This window comes from Nannospalax galili, unplaced genomic scaffold (genome assembly GCF_000622305.1).
Source record: "Nannospalax galili isolate Female #2095 unplaced genomic scaffold, S.galili_v1.0 scaffold620, whole genome shotgun sequence".
In the NCBI taxonomy this organism is placed as follows: Eukaryota; Metazoa; Chordata; class Mammalia; order Rodentia; family Spalacidae; genus Nannospalax; species Nannospalax galili.
The window spans coordinates 791,151-813,195 of NW_008346824.1; the positions used below are offsets into that span (position 1 = coordinate 791,151).

The 22,045-nt window shown below is 39.8% G+C and overlaps 1 protein-coding gene across 4 annotated transcripts in view; it reads right to left on the minus strand.

Moving 5' to 3' along the window:
- Positions 1–22,045, minus strand: part of Lrrc6 (leucine rich repeat containing 6) — a 119,366-nt gene that overhangs the window by 69,443 nt on the left and 27,878 nt on the right. For all 4 annotated transcript variants that reach the window (XM_029568364.1, XM_017800631.2, XM_008843179.3 and 1 more), the window contains 2 exons: positions 12,310–12,482; positions 4,188–4,414 (listed from right to left, as the gene is read on the minus strand). In XM_029568364.1, the coding sequence (XP_029424224.1) occupies positions 4,188–4,414; positions 12,310–12,482 (400 nt within the window). The remainder of the gene's footprint in view (positions 1–4,187; positions 4,415–12,309; positions 12,483–22,045) is intronic.

Below are 22,045 nucleotides of genomic sequence, written 5' to 3' on the forward strand. Positions count from 1 at the left end.
TAATAATAATAATAATAATAATGTAGCTCTACTTAAGAAAAACTAGAAGAAACATTAGCTATGCAACTAAAGTCTTCAAAATCAAAATGAATATAAATGTATATAACTGCTTGATGAAACAGTCTGAACTCTTTAGGGAATGAATAATAATCTTCTTAAACACTACCTTCACGGGCTAGAGAGATGGCTCAGGGGTTAAGAGTACTGGCTTCTCTTGCAGAGGATCCAACTTCAATTCCCAGCACCCACTTGGTAACTCACAATCATCCATAACTCTAGTCTCAGGGGATCTGATACTTTCTTCTGGTCTCCACAGGCATTGCAGGCACATGATGCACTTATATACATGCAGGCAAAATACTTAAATGGCGTTGTCTTAGTTACTTTCTATTGCTATGATAAAAACACTGACCTAAACCAACTTGGGAAGGAGAGGGTTTATTTGGCTTACAGCTCAGTCTATCATCAAGGAAAACCAAGGCAGGAACTCAGGGCAGGAACCTGGAGCACAGACCGTGGAGGAGTGCTGCTTACTGACTTGCTCCCCTGGTCTGTGCTCAGCCTGCTTTCTTATGTAACACAAGACCACCTGCCAGGGATGACTTCACCCATAGTGGGCTGGGCCCTCCCACATCATTCAACAATTCTTCCCCTCTACCCAGGTGCATCGAGTTAACAACTGAAGCTATCCAGCTCAATAGTGGGAACGTCAATTGAAGAAGTTTCTCCTTTGGATTGGCCTGTGGCCATGTCTGTGGGGGCATTTTCTCAACTGCTGAGTGATGTGGGAGGGCCTAGCCCACTATGGGCAGTGCCACCCTGGGCAAGTGGTCCTGTGTTGTCTTAGAAGGCAGGCTGAGCACAGACCAGGGGAGCAAGTCAGTAAGCAGCACTCCTCCATGGTCTGTGCTCCAGGACCCTGAGTTCCTGCCTTGACTTCAGTTGACGGTGGACTGTGCTGTAAGCCAAATAAACCCTTTCCTGCCCAAGTTATTTTTGGTCAGTGTTTTTATCACAGCAATAGAAAGCAACGAAGACACACATGAAATAAAAATAACTAAAATTTTAAAACACTGGCTTCAAATTACTTTTTTCTTTTAACCCTCTTCCCACCTATGAGCAGAGTACATAACCATATTAGCACTGTTTAAGAACAGTCTCATTTCAATTAAAACTCACAACCAGGACTTAAAATGTCTATAGTTTAAATGAAACTTCAGACTCACATCAAAGTTGAAGCTCTTCACTCCTCCAAACTCCACTCTGTTCTGGCCCAGTGCCCAGGTGGTCTTTGCCTGGGATAGACACATGGTATGCTCTATTCTCCTGCCTCTACTCTCCTGCCTCACTTATTCCTCACCTTTATGCCCTGTCAGTTCCCTGACCTTAAGTCTGGAGGGATGGCTAGAAGTGAGTTAGCATCCATCACTTGACCCACAGCTGTTATACTGTCCCTGGTTCTGCTCTCTCTGAGGTATCCAGACAATGGCTTCTCTTTTTGTGAGTTTCTTAGTCATTTTCAGAGACACAATGGCTCTCCAGGCACACTGCTCCCAGCTGAGGTGGCCAGTATACTTGGTTGATCCTTTTCCAACAATGCCTCAGCTTCCGACACTGATAAGCCACGCCACACAGTCTCTTACTGCTGCTACCCTGTGGGTAGCGTCCCTATAAACAGCTAAGGCCTGGCTCCTCTTACCATCTGTACTTTGCCTGCAGGGCGGTCACAGTCCATCACCATGTAAAAGGCTTGCAGTGTAGGCCACCTTGTGGATGCCCTTTCCTGATCCTTCTGCTCTAGGCTGCTACAGCTCATCACCCATCTTCCCCATCCCCTTGCCTGGAAGCAAGCTGCATCTAGTTGAGAGGGAAGATATTCATCTTCCCTTCCTGTAGCCTCCTAATCTCAGTCCTATTTTTTTTTTCCTTGCAGTCTTGGGAGGAGAATAACTTCACAGTTCTCCCCCTAAATCAGTCAGCAACTCACTAGGTCATGAGTATTCTACCCTACAACACTGAAAAAGGGTGGGTGCAAATAGACAGATGTGACACTGAGGGGGTCATGAGGGATTTCATAAGCAAGCCAAAAAAAAAAAAAAAAAAAGAAAGAAAAACAAATTTTAGGGACTGGAGAGATGGCTCAGTGGTTAAGAATACTGGCTGCTCTTGCAGAAGACCCAGGTTTGATTCCCAGCACCCACATGGTGGACAGCAACTGTTCTTAACTCCAGCTCCAGGGGATTCTGATGCCCTCTTCTGACTTCTGTGGGCATTGCAGTACACAGGCATACTTATGTACATGAAGCAATACATATAAAATACAATAATAAATAAAATATTTTTTTAAAAACAAAAACAAGTTTAACTATATTAATATGTTTGAGGTCCATAAAATAGAAGCATTTTTAGTTAAAGACAAGTTACAGCCTAGAGAAAATATTTATAGAACATATACACCCACTAAATTTGTATCCAAGACATAAAAACTACAAATCAGTAAGAAAAACACATGTGTATTTAAAGTAAGCAGAGAAAAGACATTAGTACAGAAAATCTGAATAGCCAATAAACATGTAAGAATATATTTAAGAAACACAAACTCATTCTTACTTTTACAAATGCAAATTAAAATTCGGTTCCATTTAACAAAAAAAAATTTGTTAGCTAATATTTTATCATATTATGGGTATTCGTCTGTATATTTTTAATTTTTAATGTAATTTATTCTTATTTTATGTGTATGATGCCTGCATGTATTTAAATGCACCTGTGTTGTGCAATGCCCCTGGAGGCCAGTAAAGGGTGTCAGATCCCCTTGAACTAGAGTTATGGACAGTTGTTAGCCTCCATGTGGATGCTGGGAATTGAACTCAGGTCTTCTGCAAGAGCAATTAAGTGTTCACAACCACTGAGCCATTTCTCCAACCCTCTTCTGTACATTTTTAATTAACTGCTATTCTTTCATATTTTGTTAAAAAATTATAAACTGAGTTGGGACAATGACTTAGTAGGTAAAGTACTTGTCACCCAAGCCTGAAGACCTGTGTTTGATTCCCCAGCATCACATACAAGCCAAGTACAAGTCTGTATCTTCTCAGCTGTCAGGGCTGAGAAAGTAGAGAAAGATGGCTCCTAGGGTCTCACTGGTCCACCAGTCTAGCGGAAATGGTGAGTTTCAGGTTCAGTGAGAGAACCTGACTCAAAAACTAAGATGGAGAGTAACAAAGGCAGACACTCCACACTGACCACTGGCTTCCACATGCCCACACACCTACATGTGCATATACTCAACACACACACACACACACACACACACACACACACACAGAGGGGTGGTGGGGTGCAGAAATGCCCTTGTTTAATGAGATGACATGAAGGAGGCAGTACAGTCATTAAAGTATGAATGAGTCAAGAGATATAAAGTCCTTGTAGGCTTCAGGATGGCAGACACCACAGAGGATGAAGAGGGGTTCACTCAGCAAGCTTCTACCCTCTTCATGGTATTTTATTGCTTACTTTCAAAAGATCCAAAGTCAGCATACAAATGACTGTCATTTATTATACCTGGGTGGTTGAACAATAGCTGCCTAGTAAATTATTTTTAAAGCATTTATGTGTGTCTGAAATATTTTATAATTATTATTTTCTCAATTTAAAAATATGTAAATATTTAAAGTTTTCTTTATATGGACTCAAATCAAGTGACTATAGTTGTGATTCATTTAAAATAAATAGCATGAAAAATTCATATTCATAAAAGATCAATTAGTGGGTTATTAATCACGTTAAAATGTATTCACTATATAACTCACAAAACAGAATGTTTTATGATGCAATCAGAATTATTCAATTTATAATTGGGCGATTTGCATTTAACTTTTCTAAAATATTCATGCTTTATAAATTGAGGTACACCTGTTAATTCCTCTTTCCTGTACCTGTTTATAGAGATTGCTCTGGGAATAATTTCAGATGCAAAAGAAAGTACCCAGTTGGGAAAAGCATTTATTCTAAGGGAAGAAAGTCTTCTAGAATCATCATCATAGGACACTCATATTCTTCCCCCCAAAAACTTATGCAATATTATAGTCTGTAATGTAAGTAATGCTGTGAACACCTTGTCAAGAAAATACTGTTTGCTGTTTTAAGGAAAAGTTAACGAGAAATTAAAGTGCCCGTCTACGCACAGAGCGGCATGGGTGTCTGTGTACCAACGCCTATCGAAGCCTGGGTTGCGTCTCTTCTTGTCTTCAATTTCCTTTTCTTCCTCAAGTTTCCTCTGAGCCTCTTCTTTCTCTTTGGCTCGTCTAAGGCAGTAAGCTTCTTCTTGCTCTCTGATTTGCTGTTCAACTGCTGAGTAGTTCTGCATTGCCTGAATCCTTTCAGAACGTTCTATTTCTTTACCATCCAACCACTTAAATAAAAAGCAAAAAACATAGTACATTAATTAAAACTCAGCCAGACATGGTGGTTCATGTCTGTAATCCAAGCACTAGGGTAACAAATGTTGCCACAAGTTCAAGACCAACCTGTGCCAGCCTACAAATGAAGGAAGCATGGGGGCGGTGAAGAGAAGGGTGAGAGGGAGGATGGAAGAAGAGAAGGTGGAAAGGTGACTTTGACTGGTATATTTTTAAATTAGAAAAAATAGTGTGTCAAAGCAATAGAGAATTTAAGCAAACTAATTAATGGAAAGCAACAGAAACATTGCTCTAAATCAATACTTATTCAATTAACATAGTTTACAAAATACCTTCATTGGAAATAATAAGTAGGCCTCCTGTCAAAACAATTAATGACAAGCTCTCAAAATATTTTCTAGTAGTTTTATAACTGCTCACTATATTAAGAATTTTGTGGATGGCCTCAAACCCATGCACATATGGGCAGCAGTAACTGAACTTAGTGGGTTACGATTTATAAAAAAGGCATGAATCAGGAGGGTAATGTGTTGAGGGGATGTCGATGGAGTTGGAGGGGGAAATGGGGTAGTTATGATCATATTTCATGGTATACAAGTAGAAAACTTTCAAAAATAAAGAAATTAAAATTTTTTGAATCTTGTAAAATTTGGTTATTGTAAATGAAAATCAAGAATAACCAGTTGAAAAAAAATTTGAAGAATTTTGATGCTTAAATCATCTCCTAAACAATGACATTTCTCAAAGCTCTTCACAGAAAAAAGGGGCTTTGGATTTTGTGCAGAGAGGAGCTTTAATCCAAACCAATCCATCACTGGAGAAAAGACAGGACACTATTAATTGTCATAATCAGTTTACATACTATTTATATAATAATTTTTCCAAGTTAAAATGTAAAGCTAGGGGCTGGGGAGATAGTTCAGTCAGTAAAGTGCTTGTTGCACAAGCCTGAAGACCTGAGTTCCACTCCTAGCATCCTGATAAAAGACTTGTAACCCTAGTACAGGGCACATGGAGACAGACAGATTCCTAGGGTTCGCTGACTAGCCAGCTTAGCCTAATTGGTGAGTCCCAGGTCCCAGTGAGAGACTCTGTATCAAAGAACTCAAGGTGGCTAACACCTGAGGAAGAACAACACTTGAAGTGGTCTGCTGGTCTATACATGCAGACAGACAGACAGACAGACAGAGACAGACAGACACACACACACACACACACTATAGAAAGAAAACATCATCTAAAATCTGAACTTTTAAAGCTACCAGTGTAAAGAGGTCTGTTTACCAAGGCTTCTTTTACAGGTAGAGGTGGGAGATTTATTTAGACTGTCTAGCAGACAATGGTTTCCCCATGGTACTATGTTCCAGTCTCTGAGAATGTTATCTCCTATGTTTAAAGGGTCTTTGTAGCTGTGATTAAATTAAGGATCTTGGCTGAGCAAGTGAACCTTGATGGAATTATAGAGAGTCTATAATAAACTAAGAAAGTTGAAGTATAAAGATCAGAGTTAGGGAGTAGTGAAGGCAGCTGGTTTTGAAAACTGACGAAACTCAAAGATGCAAGAACTTCTCCCCTGTGACTCAAGAAACAGCCCTGCCAGCATCTGGATTTCCACCGTGTGAAATCATTTCGGATTTCTGACCTTCAGAACTACAAGATGAAGTTGTTTTGCTTTAAGACACTAAATTTGTGTTAACCTGCTGATTCAGTACCAGGAAACCATTACAAAAAGAAAACACAAATTTCTTAGAATATAAAATTTAAGTCTCTTGGGATGAGTCACAGTATACAATAAAATTATAATTCAGAAATTTGGAAAATCATTTCAAATATATTTGCATAATGAGATCCATGTGACTAATACACACCAGCTGTAAATTTACTTTTGAGCTTCCTGGAAACCAAAGTAAAATAGAAAAACATGATTAGTTATTCCAGTCCTCTACGTTTAATTTTAAAACACATTAATTTCTGATTCTCATATAATATTTAGCTTGAAAACATATCACTCAAATAGAGTTTAATAATGGAGATCTTGAGAAATGTCACAAATTATTTTTGTAGAAATATGTTCACATAGCACCAGGATTATAAAGCTCTTTTTTTCTAGCATCCTCCTATGAAAAATGAGGCCACAGAAATAAATTCATTTCCAATTAAAGCTATCATTTAGGTTGATAACTGTGGTCCACATTCTAAAATCAAGCTAGATTAGTCTAAGCTAGATTTAAGATCTAATCAAGTTGGAAAGTTCTGAATAAAATATACTTGTTAGATTAGTAAAATAAATCTCTGTAATAAAATTTGTAAATATTTAAGTAAATATTAATATGTGTAAATGAGACTATGGAATATTAACATAAACACGTATCATATATTATTGTATCAAGTTAGGAGATTCTGACTATAATTCTTTCAACTGGGATTTTAATTAACTTTGAGAAACCAGGTAATATTCTAAGTTATATCAGGAGCACATTTATTTATTTGATTTATAGTGTCTTTATACATGTTTAAATTTAACTTTAATTATATGTACTATTTCAAGAGGATTACAAAAGACTCCTCTGCCCCCTTCCAGACAGGAGACCGCATACCAAGAGCACTGATGTCACATTTGGGCCTCTCCCAACCAACCTATTCTAGGGACCTCAATTTGTTAGAAGACATGTTAGGCAGTCCTCAAAATTGGCCTGAGTTTTCTCCAAGTCCCAATCACTTCTGAGTTGAAAATCCTAGTGACCAGTGATGGCATTTGAAGTTGAGCACTTTAGCATCACCTGATATTATTCCACAGGGTTCCTGTACCCTGAGGCAGCATAACACACTAACAGTAAGTCTGCATGGGTCACAGCAGAAAAAAGCCGCTGAGGCTCACTCAGGGCTTCACAGACTCAGAGGAAGAACTGTCATAGTTGGAGATGAGTAAGACAAATCATGCAATTCATAGGTAAGAACATTAAGTCATACGCCTCTGCTACTGAAGTCTTTTCTTGCCAACTACAGTACCCGCTCACTATTTGGAGTGGCTCAGACACTGGGAAAGAACTCTTGGAAAAAGCAAAATCTTCTCATACCTCCTTCAGGTGGGGGTCTAAAATCAATCATTCCTCTGTTCTTAGAGGCTGAAGTTAGAATACCTCCACCAAACATGATTATTTGTTTGGAAATACTGTCATCATAGGTATAATTCAACAAGATGAAGTCATACTGGAGTATGGTGGGCTGATAATCCAATATAACTAGCATCTTTAAAAAAATTATGCAGTGTGAAGAAACAGAGGCCCGAGAACACTGTGTAAGCCAAAGGCAGAGATCAGAATGTCACACGTGTAAGCCAGTCCACTCGGAGATAGGCCTAGCATCTCCCTCATGGCCCCAGGAGGGAGCCAGCTCTGCCTACATTTTGTACAACTTGATCCTGACCATTTGCTCCAGACCTATGTGATAAGACGTTCCTGACATTGAAACTACCAATTTATGGTGTTTCACACAGTAGTGCTGGAAAACTAATCCATCTTTTACCTCAGTTCCCTTCAAACAGATCTTACAAAATCTTCAGTGGAATGGTAGTTAAGATTCTAAAGTGTACTGCTCTATTTTTAAATAGCAACAAACATGACTATTAATAATGCTTTTCAGAAGCAGGGAAGGCCTTGTGTATTTGTTGACTCAGTTCAGTCTTCCTAAAAGAGCAGGCTTGATCCAATAGCTTACATCAACTCAGAGCAGCGATCAGTGTGGGCGAGAGGTGGAGAGTTAGGGTCAGACACAGGTAGGTGCAAATCCCTCCTGCTTCACTTGTCAGGCTGTCAAGTCAAACAAGGAGGGCGAGTTCTGTGTGCCATAACTTCGTCACCTCCAAATGCACCTCACTGCCTCCTGTGTATCTAGGGCAACATATATACTATTGGTGACTGCTTTCAGTATCCAACAACATTCACCTTTGGCCTGAACACAGCAGCACTAACAGGCTCAGCTGTGGTGACCAGGTGGCCCCCAGCCCCTGATTAGTTCAGGGAATGACACAACCTCCCTCTCTCCCCAGGATCCAGCCCTGGGATGTTCTGCTTCTCATCACTCATTTTCCAGGAAGACACCGTAGGAAGATGGCAATCCAGTTTATGTGTTAAAGTCATTTATCTCTTCTAGATTCAATTACCAGACTCATAATCTAAGGACTTTCATATCAGAAGAAATGTGTTGTATGACTCTAGCAGTCAGTGATTCCTCATCTACAGAGACTGAAGTCCGTGGAACAAATGTCCTCTGAGGACTGAGCCAATGGCTGTCACTAAACTGATGCACTGCTGTGTCTCTCTTTGCAGAGGAACAGAGACATATGCAGGTGGGAACTTCTGGAAAGTTCCAACTAGCACTATCCTCTAGTATTCCCAGTCATGCCTTCTTTAGAATCATATTTTCATAAATAGTAGACTTTAAATTATTCTAAATAATAATAATATAAGTCCCAAAATTACTGGATTTGGGGGATATGAAGGCAAAATAAAAGCATGCTGTGAACTTTGATAGATAGCCTGTTTTCAACTATTTCAACTATTGTACCTGGTTTATAATTCCTCTCCAAAGAGTGTCACGGAAATCCTATAATGTCTTTTATCTGCTCATAAAGAAATTCTCTGGGGCTGGAGAGATGTTTCATTTGGTAAAGTGCTTGCCTCATAAGCATAAGGACCTGAGTCTGATACCCAGAACCCACATAAAAATGCCAGGCTGGTGGCACATACCTATAATCCTAGCACTTGGGAAGGCAGAGAGGATCCCTGGGCCTCACTGGAAAGGCATAATTGGTGAGCCCTAGGCCAGTGAGAGACCCTGTCTCAAAAGAACTGGACAACAGTGTTTCTGAGAATGACATCAAGGTTGTTCTCTGGCACACAGAGACACAAACATGCATGCACATATACACATACACATACCACACACACATACACACCACACATGTATACACATACATGCACACTTGCATACACATGCAAATGTGCACATGCACACACATGTGGGCACATATTACACACATGCATGCATATGCACAGTCATGAACACACTTGTATGCACATTCACATATGCATGTATACACATACATACATATACACACAAATGCATGTATACATACATATACATACAAATGCACTTAGACATATACATATGCACATGTACACACATGAACACACATACACAGATACATACATATGTGCATGCACACAAGCACATATACACATGTATATACAGAGACATATATACACAAGGACATGTACATACACAGATACACACAGGCACATACACCCATGCATACAGACACATACACATGCATGCATACATGCGTGCATGTGGGCATACACACATGTTCACATGTATATGCATATATCTGCATGTGCATACACACATGCAAATACACACATATATGTGCACATACATTAAAAAAATAAATTCTCTGATGCAGCTCCTCATTTTAGAAGGTTCCTGCTCCATACCCAATGAGAAGAAGCTGAAGGTTCTTGGTAGACCTTATGCCATAGGGTTCTATCAAATCCCCAAACGCCAGTACTTAGAGAGCTTCCTGGTCACTGAACACATAGAGGTTCCTGGAGGGTGGCACACCCAGAGAAGGACATGGACATGGGAGCACCACATCACCTCATCCCTCTTACTCTATGCATGTCTTCATCTGGATTCTTGGCAATACTCTTCACAATAAATAAGAACGAAAAAGTGTCTTGCTTGAGTTCTGTGAACACTGCTCAGGTCAATTAACCAAAACTGAGGAGGTGATCATGGAAACTCCTATTTCAGTCAGACATACAGGGAAAGACAACCCAGAGCTCATGGCTGGCATCTAACCTGGAGGAGCTTGGGGTGAAATCTGACAGGATCCTCAAGTAGTATCAGAAGTGACCTGGATTAGAGGACAACCTGGCTGTAGCCGCTGCTGCAGAAAGGACCCTCTACTTGACATGCAGGGGAAACCTTGGCACACACAGAAGAAATCTTCTATGTTGTTTTGGCATGACAATGAGGAAAATGAAATCATTCTGCTTCTGCTAGACACACACAAAGAGCAGTGGTTCTCTGATTAGTGTCCTGGATGGGCAGCATCAGCATCACTTAAGGGTTTCTTAGAAATACAAATCTCATACCCATGTCAGACCCAAACTCAGAAATCTGGGGCTGGGAATGGGAACATGTTTCCTTGTTTGGTTTGTGCTTTGGAGGGGTTTTGGACAGGGTCTCACTGTGTAACCCTGGATGGCTTGGAACTCACTATGTAGACCAGGTAGGCCTTGAACTTGCTGTGATCCCTCTGCCCTGGCCTCTGTCTCTCAAGTCCTGGGATTACAGGCATGTACCACTATGTGCAGCACAACCTGTGTTCTAACAAAGCCCCTTGATTACTCTGCTGCATACCAAACTCTGAAAGCCCCTGCTTTTTTTTTTTTAAGAAAAGGTAATGCCAAAAACATTTACCTGCAGGGGCTGGGGGGAGGGCTCGGCTGTTAAGAGCACTGACTGCTCTTACAGAGGACCTGGGTTCGGCTCCCAGCACCCACATGGTGGCTAACAATCGTCCTTAACTGCAGTTCCAGGGAATCTGATGCCCTCTTCTGACCTCCACTGGTATTGCACGACAGAACTGCACTTACATACATGCAGGCAATATACTCATATACATAAAATAAAAACAATATAAAACACTTTTTAAAAAATTACCTAAACAGAGCATTTTAAGACTATATAATACTAATGTATCAAACTGTGTCAATTTCTGAAATTCTAAACTTTGGTTCATTACTAGTAATAATGAAGTATTAATGGTGATGATGAATGTACTCAAAAGGGATGGTTCAACTGCATCAATAAATAGTAAGGTTCTATGTATTTTGGTAACACAGGAGTCAAGAATGTGACTTTAAACAAATATTTGTTAAAGTTTTCAAAACAATGTTAAAGATTATCTTGGTTCACTTCCTATTGCTATGATAAAACTGACCAAAAGCAACTTGGGGAGGAAAGGGTTTATTTCATCTTACTCTTCAAAGGGACAGTTCATCACTGAGGGATGTTAGGCAGGAACCTGGAGGCAGAACTGAAGCACAGTCTATGGAAGGATGGAAGGACGCTGCTCACTGGCTTGCTCCTCTGGCGTGTACGCAGTTTGCTTTCTTATACAACCCAGGACCACCAGGGGTGGCACTGCCCGCAGTGGGCTTGGCCCTCCCACATCACTCAATAATCAAGAAAATGCCCCAGAGACATGCCCGTAGGCTGGTCTGATAGAGAATTTCCCCAAATCAAGGTTCCCTCTTCCCAAGTATGTCAAATTGACAACCAAAGTCAACTATGACAAAGATTTAGAAGTCAAAAAATTGAGATTTGATTTTCTGGAACATTCCATTCTCAGAAACACACATCTTCCTTGGCAATTCCATGAGTAATCAGGAATTACTGTGGTTGCTCCTTATTTTTCTGTGTGTGGCAGTTTGAATGAGAATTGTCCCCCACAGGCTTCAAGTATTTGGACATCTGTGATTTGGCGCTATTTGGAAAGATTTTAGGAGGTATGGCCTTGCTGAAGGAAGCATGTCACTGGGGGCAGGCTTAGAGAGTTCTGAAACATTGCAGGATTTCCAGTCTCTCTGCTCCCTGTCCCTTCTTTAAGATGTGATTGCTCGGCTTTCTGCTCTGGCCACCTCTGCCGCCATGTGTCTCCCACTATCATGAACTCTAATCCCTCTGGAATTGTAAGCTAAATAAACTCTTCTTCTATAAGTTGCCTTGATCATGGTATCATAGCAACAGAAAAGGAACTAATACACTGTGTGTGTGCGTGTGCGTGCATGTGTGTGTTTCACCATTATACTGAACATGCCTTTAGTTGTGGCAGCATCACCACCACGAACTGCCTGTAGCCATCAAAGTCAGCGCATGGGTTGCCCATGAGAAAGAGCTCCTTCAGGTGAATATTGTGCTTCAGGGTTTTAATGCTGCTCAACTCTCCAATGAAATTCACAGTCAAGTCAAGTTTTGTCAGATCTTCACAGCCTGTTGAGAACCAGAGAAAAAGAGAAAAAAGAAAAGCAGAAAAATGACAGTGGCAATCGATCTTTGTAATATCAAATAATACACATAAGAGTTGTATTATTTTTTTAGAAGAAGCATTTATGTAATTTTTTAATCTACTATTTGCATTAACTACCAATGGGTGGTTTTTTAGAACTCAAAGTCTTCATCTTGTCCCTTTCCTATCTACAGTTCTCCTGATTTTCAGCCTGCTTGGTCCTTCCAGCCAGGGGAAAGCACATTTCCTGCTCATAACTCAAGGCCTGGGACGACTAATGTTTGACTTTGGTCATTATCTGGCACAGTGTTGCTGTGTAAAAGCTGCTAGCAGAGAGGGCACCACATCAGAACAAATTCCCCCTTGCAGAGATGGTGCCTGGAATCCGTCTTCCTGAGCCTTCTACTAGGTGCTTAGGGCATTCATGAAGGAACTGGTAGGAATAGCTTCCAAGGAAAAGTCATTTCCTCAAAAAGCAAAAATGACAACAAGACACCCAGTGCCTCATAATTAATATTTGCAAAGTCATCTAGAAGAGACAGTGGTTCTAAGGCCACCAAGAACTGAACTGAAGATGTCAACAAAAGAAGACTAAGGAGTTTTGATGTCCCATTGACAACAGAAAAAAGGTAAGCTACAGAAGCCGAGTGTCAGTAAATATGAGTCATCCAACCATCTATACAAATGGCTAGATGCTGTGCAAACTTAAATCCAAATCTGAATTAACTTCCCTTTCGTTGCATGGGAACGTGGTGATTAGGAGTTGAGACATTGGAATTAGACACTGAGTTCAGATCTTAACTCTGTCTCATCCTTGATAAAATTACAAGCCTTAGCCTCTTTGTCTATATCATTACAGTGGTATAGGAAATAATGTTGCAGGAGTTGTAGAGATTTGATGGTTCAAGCAAAGTGCTTAGCATGGTGCCTGACACCCAGAGAGCATCCATAAACACAAGCTATGCCACAAGAGTGCAGTGGGCACTCTTCAAGTATGCCAGGGAAAGAAGAAACACAGCTATCTCCTGAACAGAGTCTGCAGTTTTCATAGAACTAAGGAAAGGTTGACCTGGTTTACACGGCAGCCTCTTCAGGCTTGGTTCAGTAAAGGCTGTCCTTCCCTGTATCTGAATCTTGTTTATGGGAATGAAACAGTAAATTTTACAGCCTTCAATACCTAGAGATTCAATCTAGGCCATCAATGCATGCTGACACTGTGTGAACTCATTTCTCCACACTTTTACAAACCCTCCATTCCCTATGTTTCCTGAATACATACTGGTATTTGGTTGCTGGTCTGTGAAAAATTAACTTGAAGTAAATGTGGTCCTGGTCTCTTAATATCACCAAAATGAACTTGATTCACGTTGGTTTGTAGCTCTGTAATCTTGTCACATTTGGTGGATTTCGACCTCATTTCTTGGAGTTATGTAATGAAACTGAGTTATTATCTGGTACTTTTTCTTCTTCTTTGTGTTTCCTTGATTCTAGCACCTCACTCCACTGTGTCCTGGGTGGGAGGCTATTTACTGGATCAAGAGCAACTTATCAATGGCTACACCACTGAAGAAAATAACAACACCCTCCAATTCTTCTCAAACATCCCCTACCTGCTAACCCTACTGTCAGCACCTCAGTTCTAGTTCTTATCACATTTTCATGGAATGTGAAAATAATCTTCTAACCCCACTCATAACAAGAATATTGGGAATGGGAGCTGAAGAGATGGCTCAGTGTTTAAGTGCTCTGGATGCTCTTGCAGAGGACCTGGGTTGAGTTACCAGTGCCCAAATGGAATCTAGGAACCACCTGTAACTCCAGTCTAGAGCATCTGAAGCCCTCTTTCCATAGGCATTTCAAGCATGTGGTGTACTTACACAGATGCAGACAAAACACCTAGACATGGAATATAAAAATGAAGAATAAAACTTTCACAAAATTGGAAAAGTAGGTAAACAACAGATAGCACTGGCACATCTTGTCATGTCGCAGTGCAAGAAGTGTTCAGAGAATATTAAGAGCACCTAAAAACACAGCAGTCTGTTGGAAAAGGCTTCTATGGCCAAGCCTGGCACAATTTGATCATCAAACTAAATAATGGTAGTAACACAATCTGCTGAATGAAACTGATGACATAATCTATTAAATAAATTAAGCATCCATGGGTCCAGAGTTAAATAAGGAATAATGAATAAAAAAGTAGGGGAAAAGGTAAAGTTACCTTGTAAAGGGAGGATCCTACCTTCACTAGACACATCATCCTGGCAAAAGAATTGCACCCAACACCAAGAATGGGTTACTTCTCTTGAAGTTGTCAACCAGTAGGATCCCATAGACCCCCAAACATTATATGCCTTTGCCATTGTTTTTGGCTACCCTCCAGAACTTAAGGGTAAGATCCTATTGTTTAATACAACCGACACTTGAATCACAGAAAAAGGAGAAATCAGCAGGTACTAACCTAGAAGCTTCATCTCTACTAAGTAGCTTTCATAGTGCTGGAAGGTGCTATGCATGTTCCTAGAGAAAAGCAATCATCAATCTTACATGCCTTTGAACCCTGTGATAATTACCAGCCTGGCAAGATATGCCCACTGGTGCAATAGTGGCATGAATGTTAAGAGAATAACCAATCATTGGATTTAAGTCTTGCTCCATGAAATGGAACTCATATCTGGCACCATTATTGGGGACAAAAGCCTGTGGCTAGGTAGGACATAGGCCCTAAGGGAGAATCTACTACTAATATCCTACTAAATGGACATACTATTAAAGCGACTCTTAATGACTTATTGTTATACCCAGAGATTACTACATCTCTCAGCCTCCATCAGAGAAGTTTTTCTTGCAGTAGAAGGAAGTTAACACAAGGACCTACAGTTGGTCAAGATGCAGAGAATAAGAGACTTTAGAGTGCTCAAACCCAAATGGGACATCCATGTCACACCCTTCTCCCCAAGGCTCAGGGATCCTCATGTAAGGAGTAGAAAGATTTAAGAACCAAAGGGGTGGATGACTACAAGAAAACAGAGTTTTCCAGACAGCAGGGCAGTTGCACATTCGCACTCACAGCAAATGCAATAGCATACTCAAGACCACTCAAACTCAAGCCAGATAAAACCCCAGCATGGGGAGGGGGATGTGGGAATGAGGCCCCACTCCCAGCTGAGGAGCTTTGGGCATTTGGTGGCTGCTGCAACAGGAAGAGGCAGTTTTCTTTAAGGGAATAACTTTTGGTAGGTTGACCACAATCCACAATCCAGGACAGGTTCCACACCCAAGGGTTATTTGGGCAACATATATTGGACTCAATGGGGAAAGAAAAAATAACATAAATTTGGGTGGGTATGAAGGTGGGGGTGGATCTAGGAGGAATTGAGGGGGAAAATGTGATCAAAATATACTGTATAAAGTTCTCAAAGAATTAATAAAAAATATTTAAAATGGTTACTCAAACCCCATCGTGTATTTTCATCTCATTATTATGGAAACATTAAAAACTATGGCTATGAAAGCACTATCAGAGGTCATAATGATCACTGGTTAAGGTCTGATCACTTGGGCACTTGGCTCCTAGATGTTGCATCATCATGTGCATTCAAGCCCTCCCATGAGAGCTGGCATTGAGTTCTTTTCTTTCTCTCTGTACCTGATCTGGCCTGAGTAATGTGCCCAACTAACAGAATGCAGTGAAAGTGAAGTGAAGGTCTGTGGCTTCCAAAGCTGAGACAGAAGCTTGTGTTACCCCCAGAGGTATGAGAACACTCACTAGTTTGTATAATGTAAAATATATAATGTATACAATGAAGTATGATATGAGACTTTGTAAATATGTATGTGTCCGTTAAAGTGCAAATATATGATATGTGTGTGTGAGTGTGTGTGTGTGTGCTTGCTCTTAGAACAATTACCCTAGGACATGTCAGAAGCCATATGCAATGACTGACTACCTTGAGTCAAATTGTACTATGAGAGTTCCAGCTGATGGCAGAGATCAGAGAGGAACCAACAGCTATGTGCCCCTAAATTTTTGACTTACAAAATTATGGGGGGAAAGTGGTCTGGTTTAGGCTCTAAGCTTTGGATTAGTTTGTTTTTCTTTTCACTGTATTACATAATTAGAATTCTATGGTATATGAAATAAGATATTACCAATGTTCTCACAGGAGTTGAGATTTGAACTCAGATCTGCCTTCCACCTCTCTGAGCTGACACACAAGAAGTCTCTGCCAATGTTTAGCTACTTTACAAATACCATTATCATTATCACCATCATCATCATCACTATCATAATGTTAAAGTTCTGAAGCTAAAACTTTTATGCAACACATATTTGGTTCTGTAAGTAAAAAAAAATTGTGACCGCCCAGCAGAGGGTGTCCCACTGACCTGGAATCCACAATTGTGGAAAGGGACACTCCTTTTTACAATACTATATTTGGTTTGCTTTGTCTTATGACTAAATCTTAACATAAATATTATGTAACCTTGGTTTAACGGTATATATTTCACTTTGCTCCCTGTATAGATATTATATAAATATTACATGGTATATTTTCATGATAAAGCCATTCCCCTGAAAGAGTACAATTCAAATTGACTCATAAAATAAGTGAACATTCCCATTAAAATTAGCCTAAATTCCTTGTAGTTCATAAAGTAACAGGAGTTTTAAGACAAAAGCTCTAGTTCCAGTGGCCCCAATAGGTTATCTTTAACCACTGGTCCAAAAACTGTTTGGAGTATCACACATGAGCTGCCTCCCATCCTGGAGAGATCACAGATCCTAGAGAAAACCCAACCTTTCTTACATCCCCAGACAAATGTAATTTTTTACTGTATGCTAAATATGAATCCTTATAGTTATACAAGTATGTCATTCACCACTCATCAAAATAGTTTCTACTTGCAACAGATGGAGATTATTACAGAGTTCTACAACTGGTCAACAACAGACAGTAAGTGTCTGAAAGATGCCCAGCCCTAAGTGACATATCAAGGAACATAGTGTAACAGGGGGTAGAGAGAATACTAATGCATCTTTCAACTCTCACCAGAAAAGCTTCCTCATGCAACAGGATGATACACACAGAAGGCCACAACTGGCCAAAGTGTAGAGCATAAGAGACTTTGAGTGCATGTCCCGGATAGGACTCCTATATTAAACCTCACTCACCCATAGCTCAGGGACCATTGCAAAAGAGGGGGTGGAAAGACTTCAAGAGTCACGGTTGGTACATTATCATAAGGAAACAGAGTCTTCCAGGCTTCTGGGAACTTGCTCATATGAACTTACAGCAATGATGACAGCACGCACAAGACCCACACAAACTCAACAGACAAAAACCCAGAATAGAACTGAGAAAATGGGCAGGAGACCTCAACCTTAGCTGAGGAACTACCAGCAACTGATCACTGTTAACTGAGTGAGAGTAGATCTTTGAGGGAGAGACTCTAGATCGGCTGACTAGACTCTAGTGGATGAACTTGTACTAAGGGACATCTGGGTAAACAAACTTGACTTGTTAGGTCTTAACATATATGACAGAATGCATGAAATCTGGTGAGGGGCTATGCAGGAGTGCAGATGGGGGAGGAGTATAAATATTATTAAGATGTTAAAAAAATAAAGTTTTTAAACAAAAGAAAAACAAAGAGACAAGTAATGGTGAGGGACAGAGACAGGAAGGTGATCAGTGCAGCCATGTTGAGAAGGACAAGTGAGGAGATCTAGTAACCACGTCTGTCTTCAGAGTACTGACATAAGCTGTTAATTTAAACAGAAAAAAAAAATGGGACAAGGGGTAAACGGTGCACATAATTAAGCAATCTTGGTCACTGTGTGATCTCATTGATCACTGTGTGGGCTCTGCTTCTGTCAGGTGTCTTGATAACTCCTTATTACCTGAGGAAAGAGCTTGCTTTTAGGAGAACCAGGGCGCCTCATCCTGTGGATAATTGCTCTTTGGTGGGAAGGGGGGTTGGAGGGGCAGTCTGTGTTCTGTCCAGTCTAATCTTAGATGGAGGAGATGGATGCAGGACGGAAAGAGGGCTGCGAGGCTTTCATCCTGCTTTTGGTTGCTTTGTGGGTACAAATGTGAAGTTGATGCTTTTTAGCAAAGATGGTTTCTAAGTGCCTGTAAGAATATGACTTTAATCTTTAAGAGCCAATTTAAATTTGTTGGTAAGAAAACCCAGAAATGCCTCCAAGACTGTTACCATGTTTTCCCTGTGTTCCAGATATAGATATGTGAAAACTGTCCTAAGTTTGCATCAAAATATAAAATTATGTTTTCTTGAGAAAATGATTTTTCTAAGTTAAGGACTTGTGTGAAAAAATAGTACAGAAAGGAACTGTCAAAGGAGTCACACAGAGATGGGATATGTTTTTGGTAAGAAAAAGAAATGTTAAAGAGAAAAGGAAATTCTTCTAGATGAAAAATGATTTTATATGTTAAATAAATTTTGGAACTAAAGTAAAGGATTTTCCAAAATGGAAGAGGGAAGATGAAGACAAAAATAGAAAGCTAATGTAAATCTTAAAAGTGCTTGTGAAAGGGAAACCAAATATAACACATATATGATTGAGGGCGCCATCATTAAAAGTTATCAAAATTTCCTTAAGTTAAAATTAAGTGCACTGATATAAAACTAAAACTGAACTTTTAATTTACAGCAATCACATTTTAAATTTACAACAAATAACTTAAGAACAAGAATTTTGTGTTTTATATCTTTAATGAATGGGTCATTTGAAACCTAGTGATTAAATTTTATCCAAATGCATCCAACACAACAACATAAATATCTCCTAATGCTAAGTTAATGTTTTCCCACTGGGTGAAATTCTTCCTTTGTCAGAAAGCCACTGCCTTAGCAGTGAGAAAAATTCTATTAGAATTATTTCTACTTCCTACTGAGGCATCTTTGCTAAATTACATAGATATTGTGAAAATCACTTTAGTAAACAAATGTTTAAGTCTGTATGCAAAATTTGGCCTACTGTACAGAATTTTCACTGTATCTATGATATTTAATCATCTGGATTGACAGTTAAATAAATTACATTATAAAAATGTCATAGTTCAAAACTAACTATAGACTTTGGCTTCTTTAGTCCAAGATATCCATTAGTTCTAAATCTAAGATCTATCCCATCTGGAAAACCTCACCTCTGAGCACACATCCATATGAACTTCAGGGCAACTTCATGATGGTCATCTTCAACTACATCAACAATTAAGTAGCACAAGTACCTGAACTCAAAACCCCTCTGACAATATTTCTACCAATTTTCACTCTTTGGTAACGTATTTTTAAAATCGTTTTTGAAGATTTATTCATTATACATATATGTATGTGTGTGTGCCTAAGTGTATGTATGTGCGCCATGGGCATAGGTGTCCACATAGGTCAGAAAAGGACCTTGGATCCCCTGGAACTGGAATTAACGACAGTGTGAGCTGCCTGATGTGTGTGATGGGAACCAAAACTAGGTCCTCTATAAGAACAGCAGGTGCTATTAACCACTGAGCCATTTCTCCACCCCTTTACAATAGTTTTTTAAAGGTTTATTTGTAATAATGTGTATGTATATGTGGCTGTATGTGTGGCTGTGAGCACTGGTGCAGGTACCCAAGGAAACCAGAAGAGGGTGTTGGGTCTCCTAGAGCTAGAGTTATAGGTGGTTGCTCGCTACTTAACACTAAAGCTGGGAGCTTAATGCCAGTCCTCTGCAAGAGCAGCAAGTGCTCTTAACTACTGAGATGGCTCACCATCTCTTAAAATCTTTTCAAACTTAGATCTTTTAAAAATTATCTAGACAATAATGACAGAAAAAAATACATATACAATGCCAATGAAGTTCTTTTTCAAATAAAAAAAAAATTGAGATGGTTGGGCCCACTGGTGCAAGCCTTTAATCGCAGAACTTGGGAGGCAGAGGTGGGCAGAGCTCTGTGAGACTGAGGGCAGCCTTGTTTATATAGTGAGTTCCAGGCCAGCTGGGGTTACAGGGAGATCCTGTCTCAAAAACAAACAAAAACAAACAAACAGACTGACAAAAAAAAATTGCCTGAGATATCTGGAATTTGTCTTGGTTATGTTTTCCTAAATGATAGGAATAATGTTGATGTTGGTTTTAAGGACACTGTAATCGAGCATATTTTTATGACTGCTTACTTGAACCAAATCTTCATGTTTAAAACAATTCAAATTTTTCTCTACCATCAATTTATTGTCAATTTATTGAAACTGGGTGGGTTTGCAAAGGGATTTCCAGAAGGATTAACTGAAGGATAAAGACCTGTCCCAAGAAGGTACAGCACCTCTGGTGGCGGCCTACATATAACCAGTCTGAGGGAAAAGCTGCTGCTTTTGCCTACCAACCTTCACTCCCTGCTGATGAGTGCATCTACCCCACTGCACCATCCTTCATTGACATTGGAGCCCAGATTCTCCTGCCTTCCCATGTGGACTGAGGACCTGTGGCTTTCCAAGAACCTCCAGGCCTTCAGTGCCAGATTAGGACTGCTGAAGTGTTTGCTGCTCTTCCAGAAGACCCGCATCCAGTTCCCAGCATACATATTGGGTGGCTGACAACCACCTGCAATTCCAGCTCCAGGGGATCTGACACCTTCTTCAGGTCTCCACAGGCACGGGTTCAGGCACAGGCACAGTCATGCATGCACGTGCGCACACGCGCACACACACAAATAAATAAATAAATAAATAAATAAATAATCTTTTTCAAAAAGAACTCTTAATTCTTCAGGAAAGAAAAAGCTTTGGTTAAGCCAAAAAATGTAAGGAATCTTGATTTCTGTCAAGTCTGGCCTCTTGTATCTACCCCTGAAATGAATATCATTTTTCACACAAGGAAAAAACAGTTTTGTTGGAAAGGAATTGCAAATGATATTATATTAGCATCTATTTTTTTCTACAATGTTAATATTCACTTACTTACCCAAACTGGAATCTGGTATAATATTAAAATAAGAAGACAAATTTATTAGTCATAAATAATAATTAAAATGGTTTAGTCATTAAAACAAAGTTTAAATTTAAATTATTTAAAATATTCCAGTCTACAAAGAGGAGGGTCAACACAGAGGAGTCATTTCCTCCATGCTTCCAAGCAAAGCCAGCCATGGTCGAGCAGGACCTTCGACATATCTTCACATAGGCAGAACTGGTAAAAAAAAAAAAAAAAAAAAAAAAAAAGGAGCCAGGGGCTCCTCCCAAGCCCATGTGACCCCCTGAGGAACAGATCCTCAAACAGCCTTAAGAGTAAAAAATCAATTGGTTTGTCTGGGCCAACTGTATGGCCTTAAACACCCAAAAGCAAAGTATAATCAAAGATTAAAGGGTCCAATATACTTTTTTAAGAGTCCATATGTATAGCTAAAGGCTACATAACAAGAAACAATGCCATATAGGAGATAACTTCTTTTGAGTTGTTGGCCAGGGACTCCCAAATAGTAACCCAGCACAGAACTGGGAAAATGAACAGCAGACCCTAATCTTATCTAAAGGAGTATTGACAACT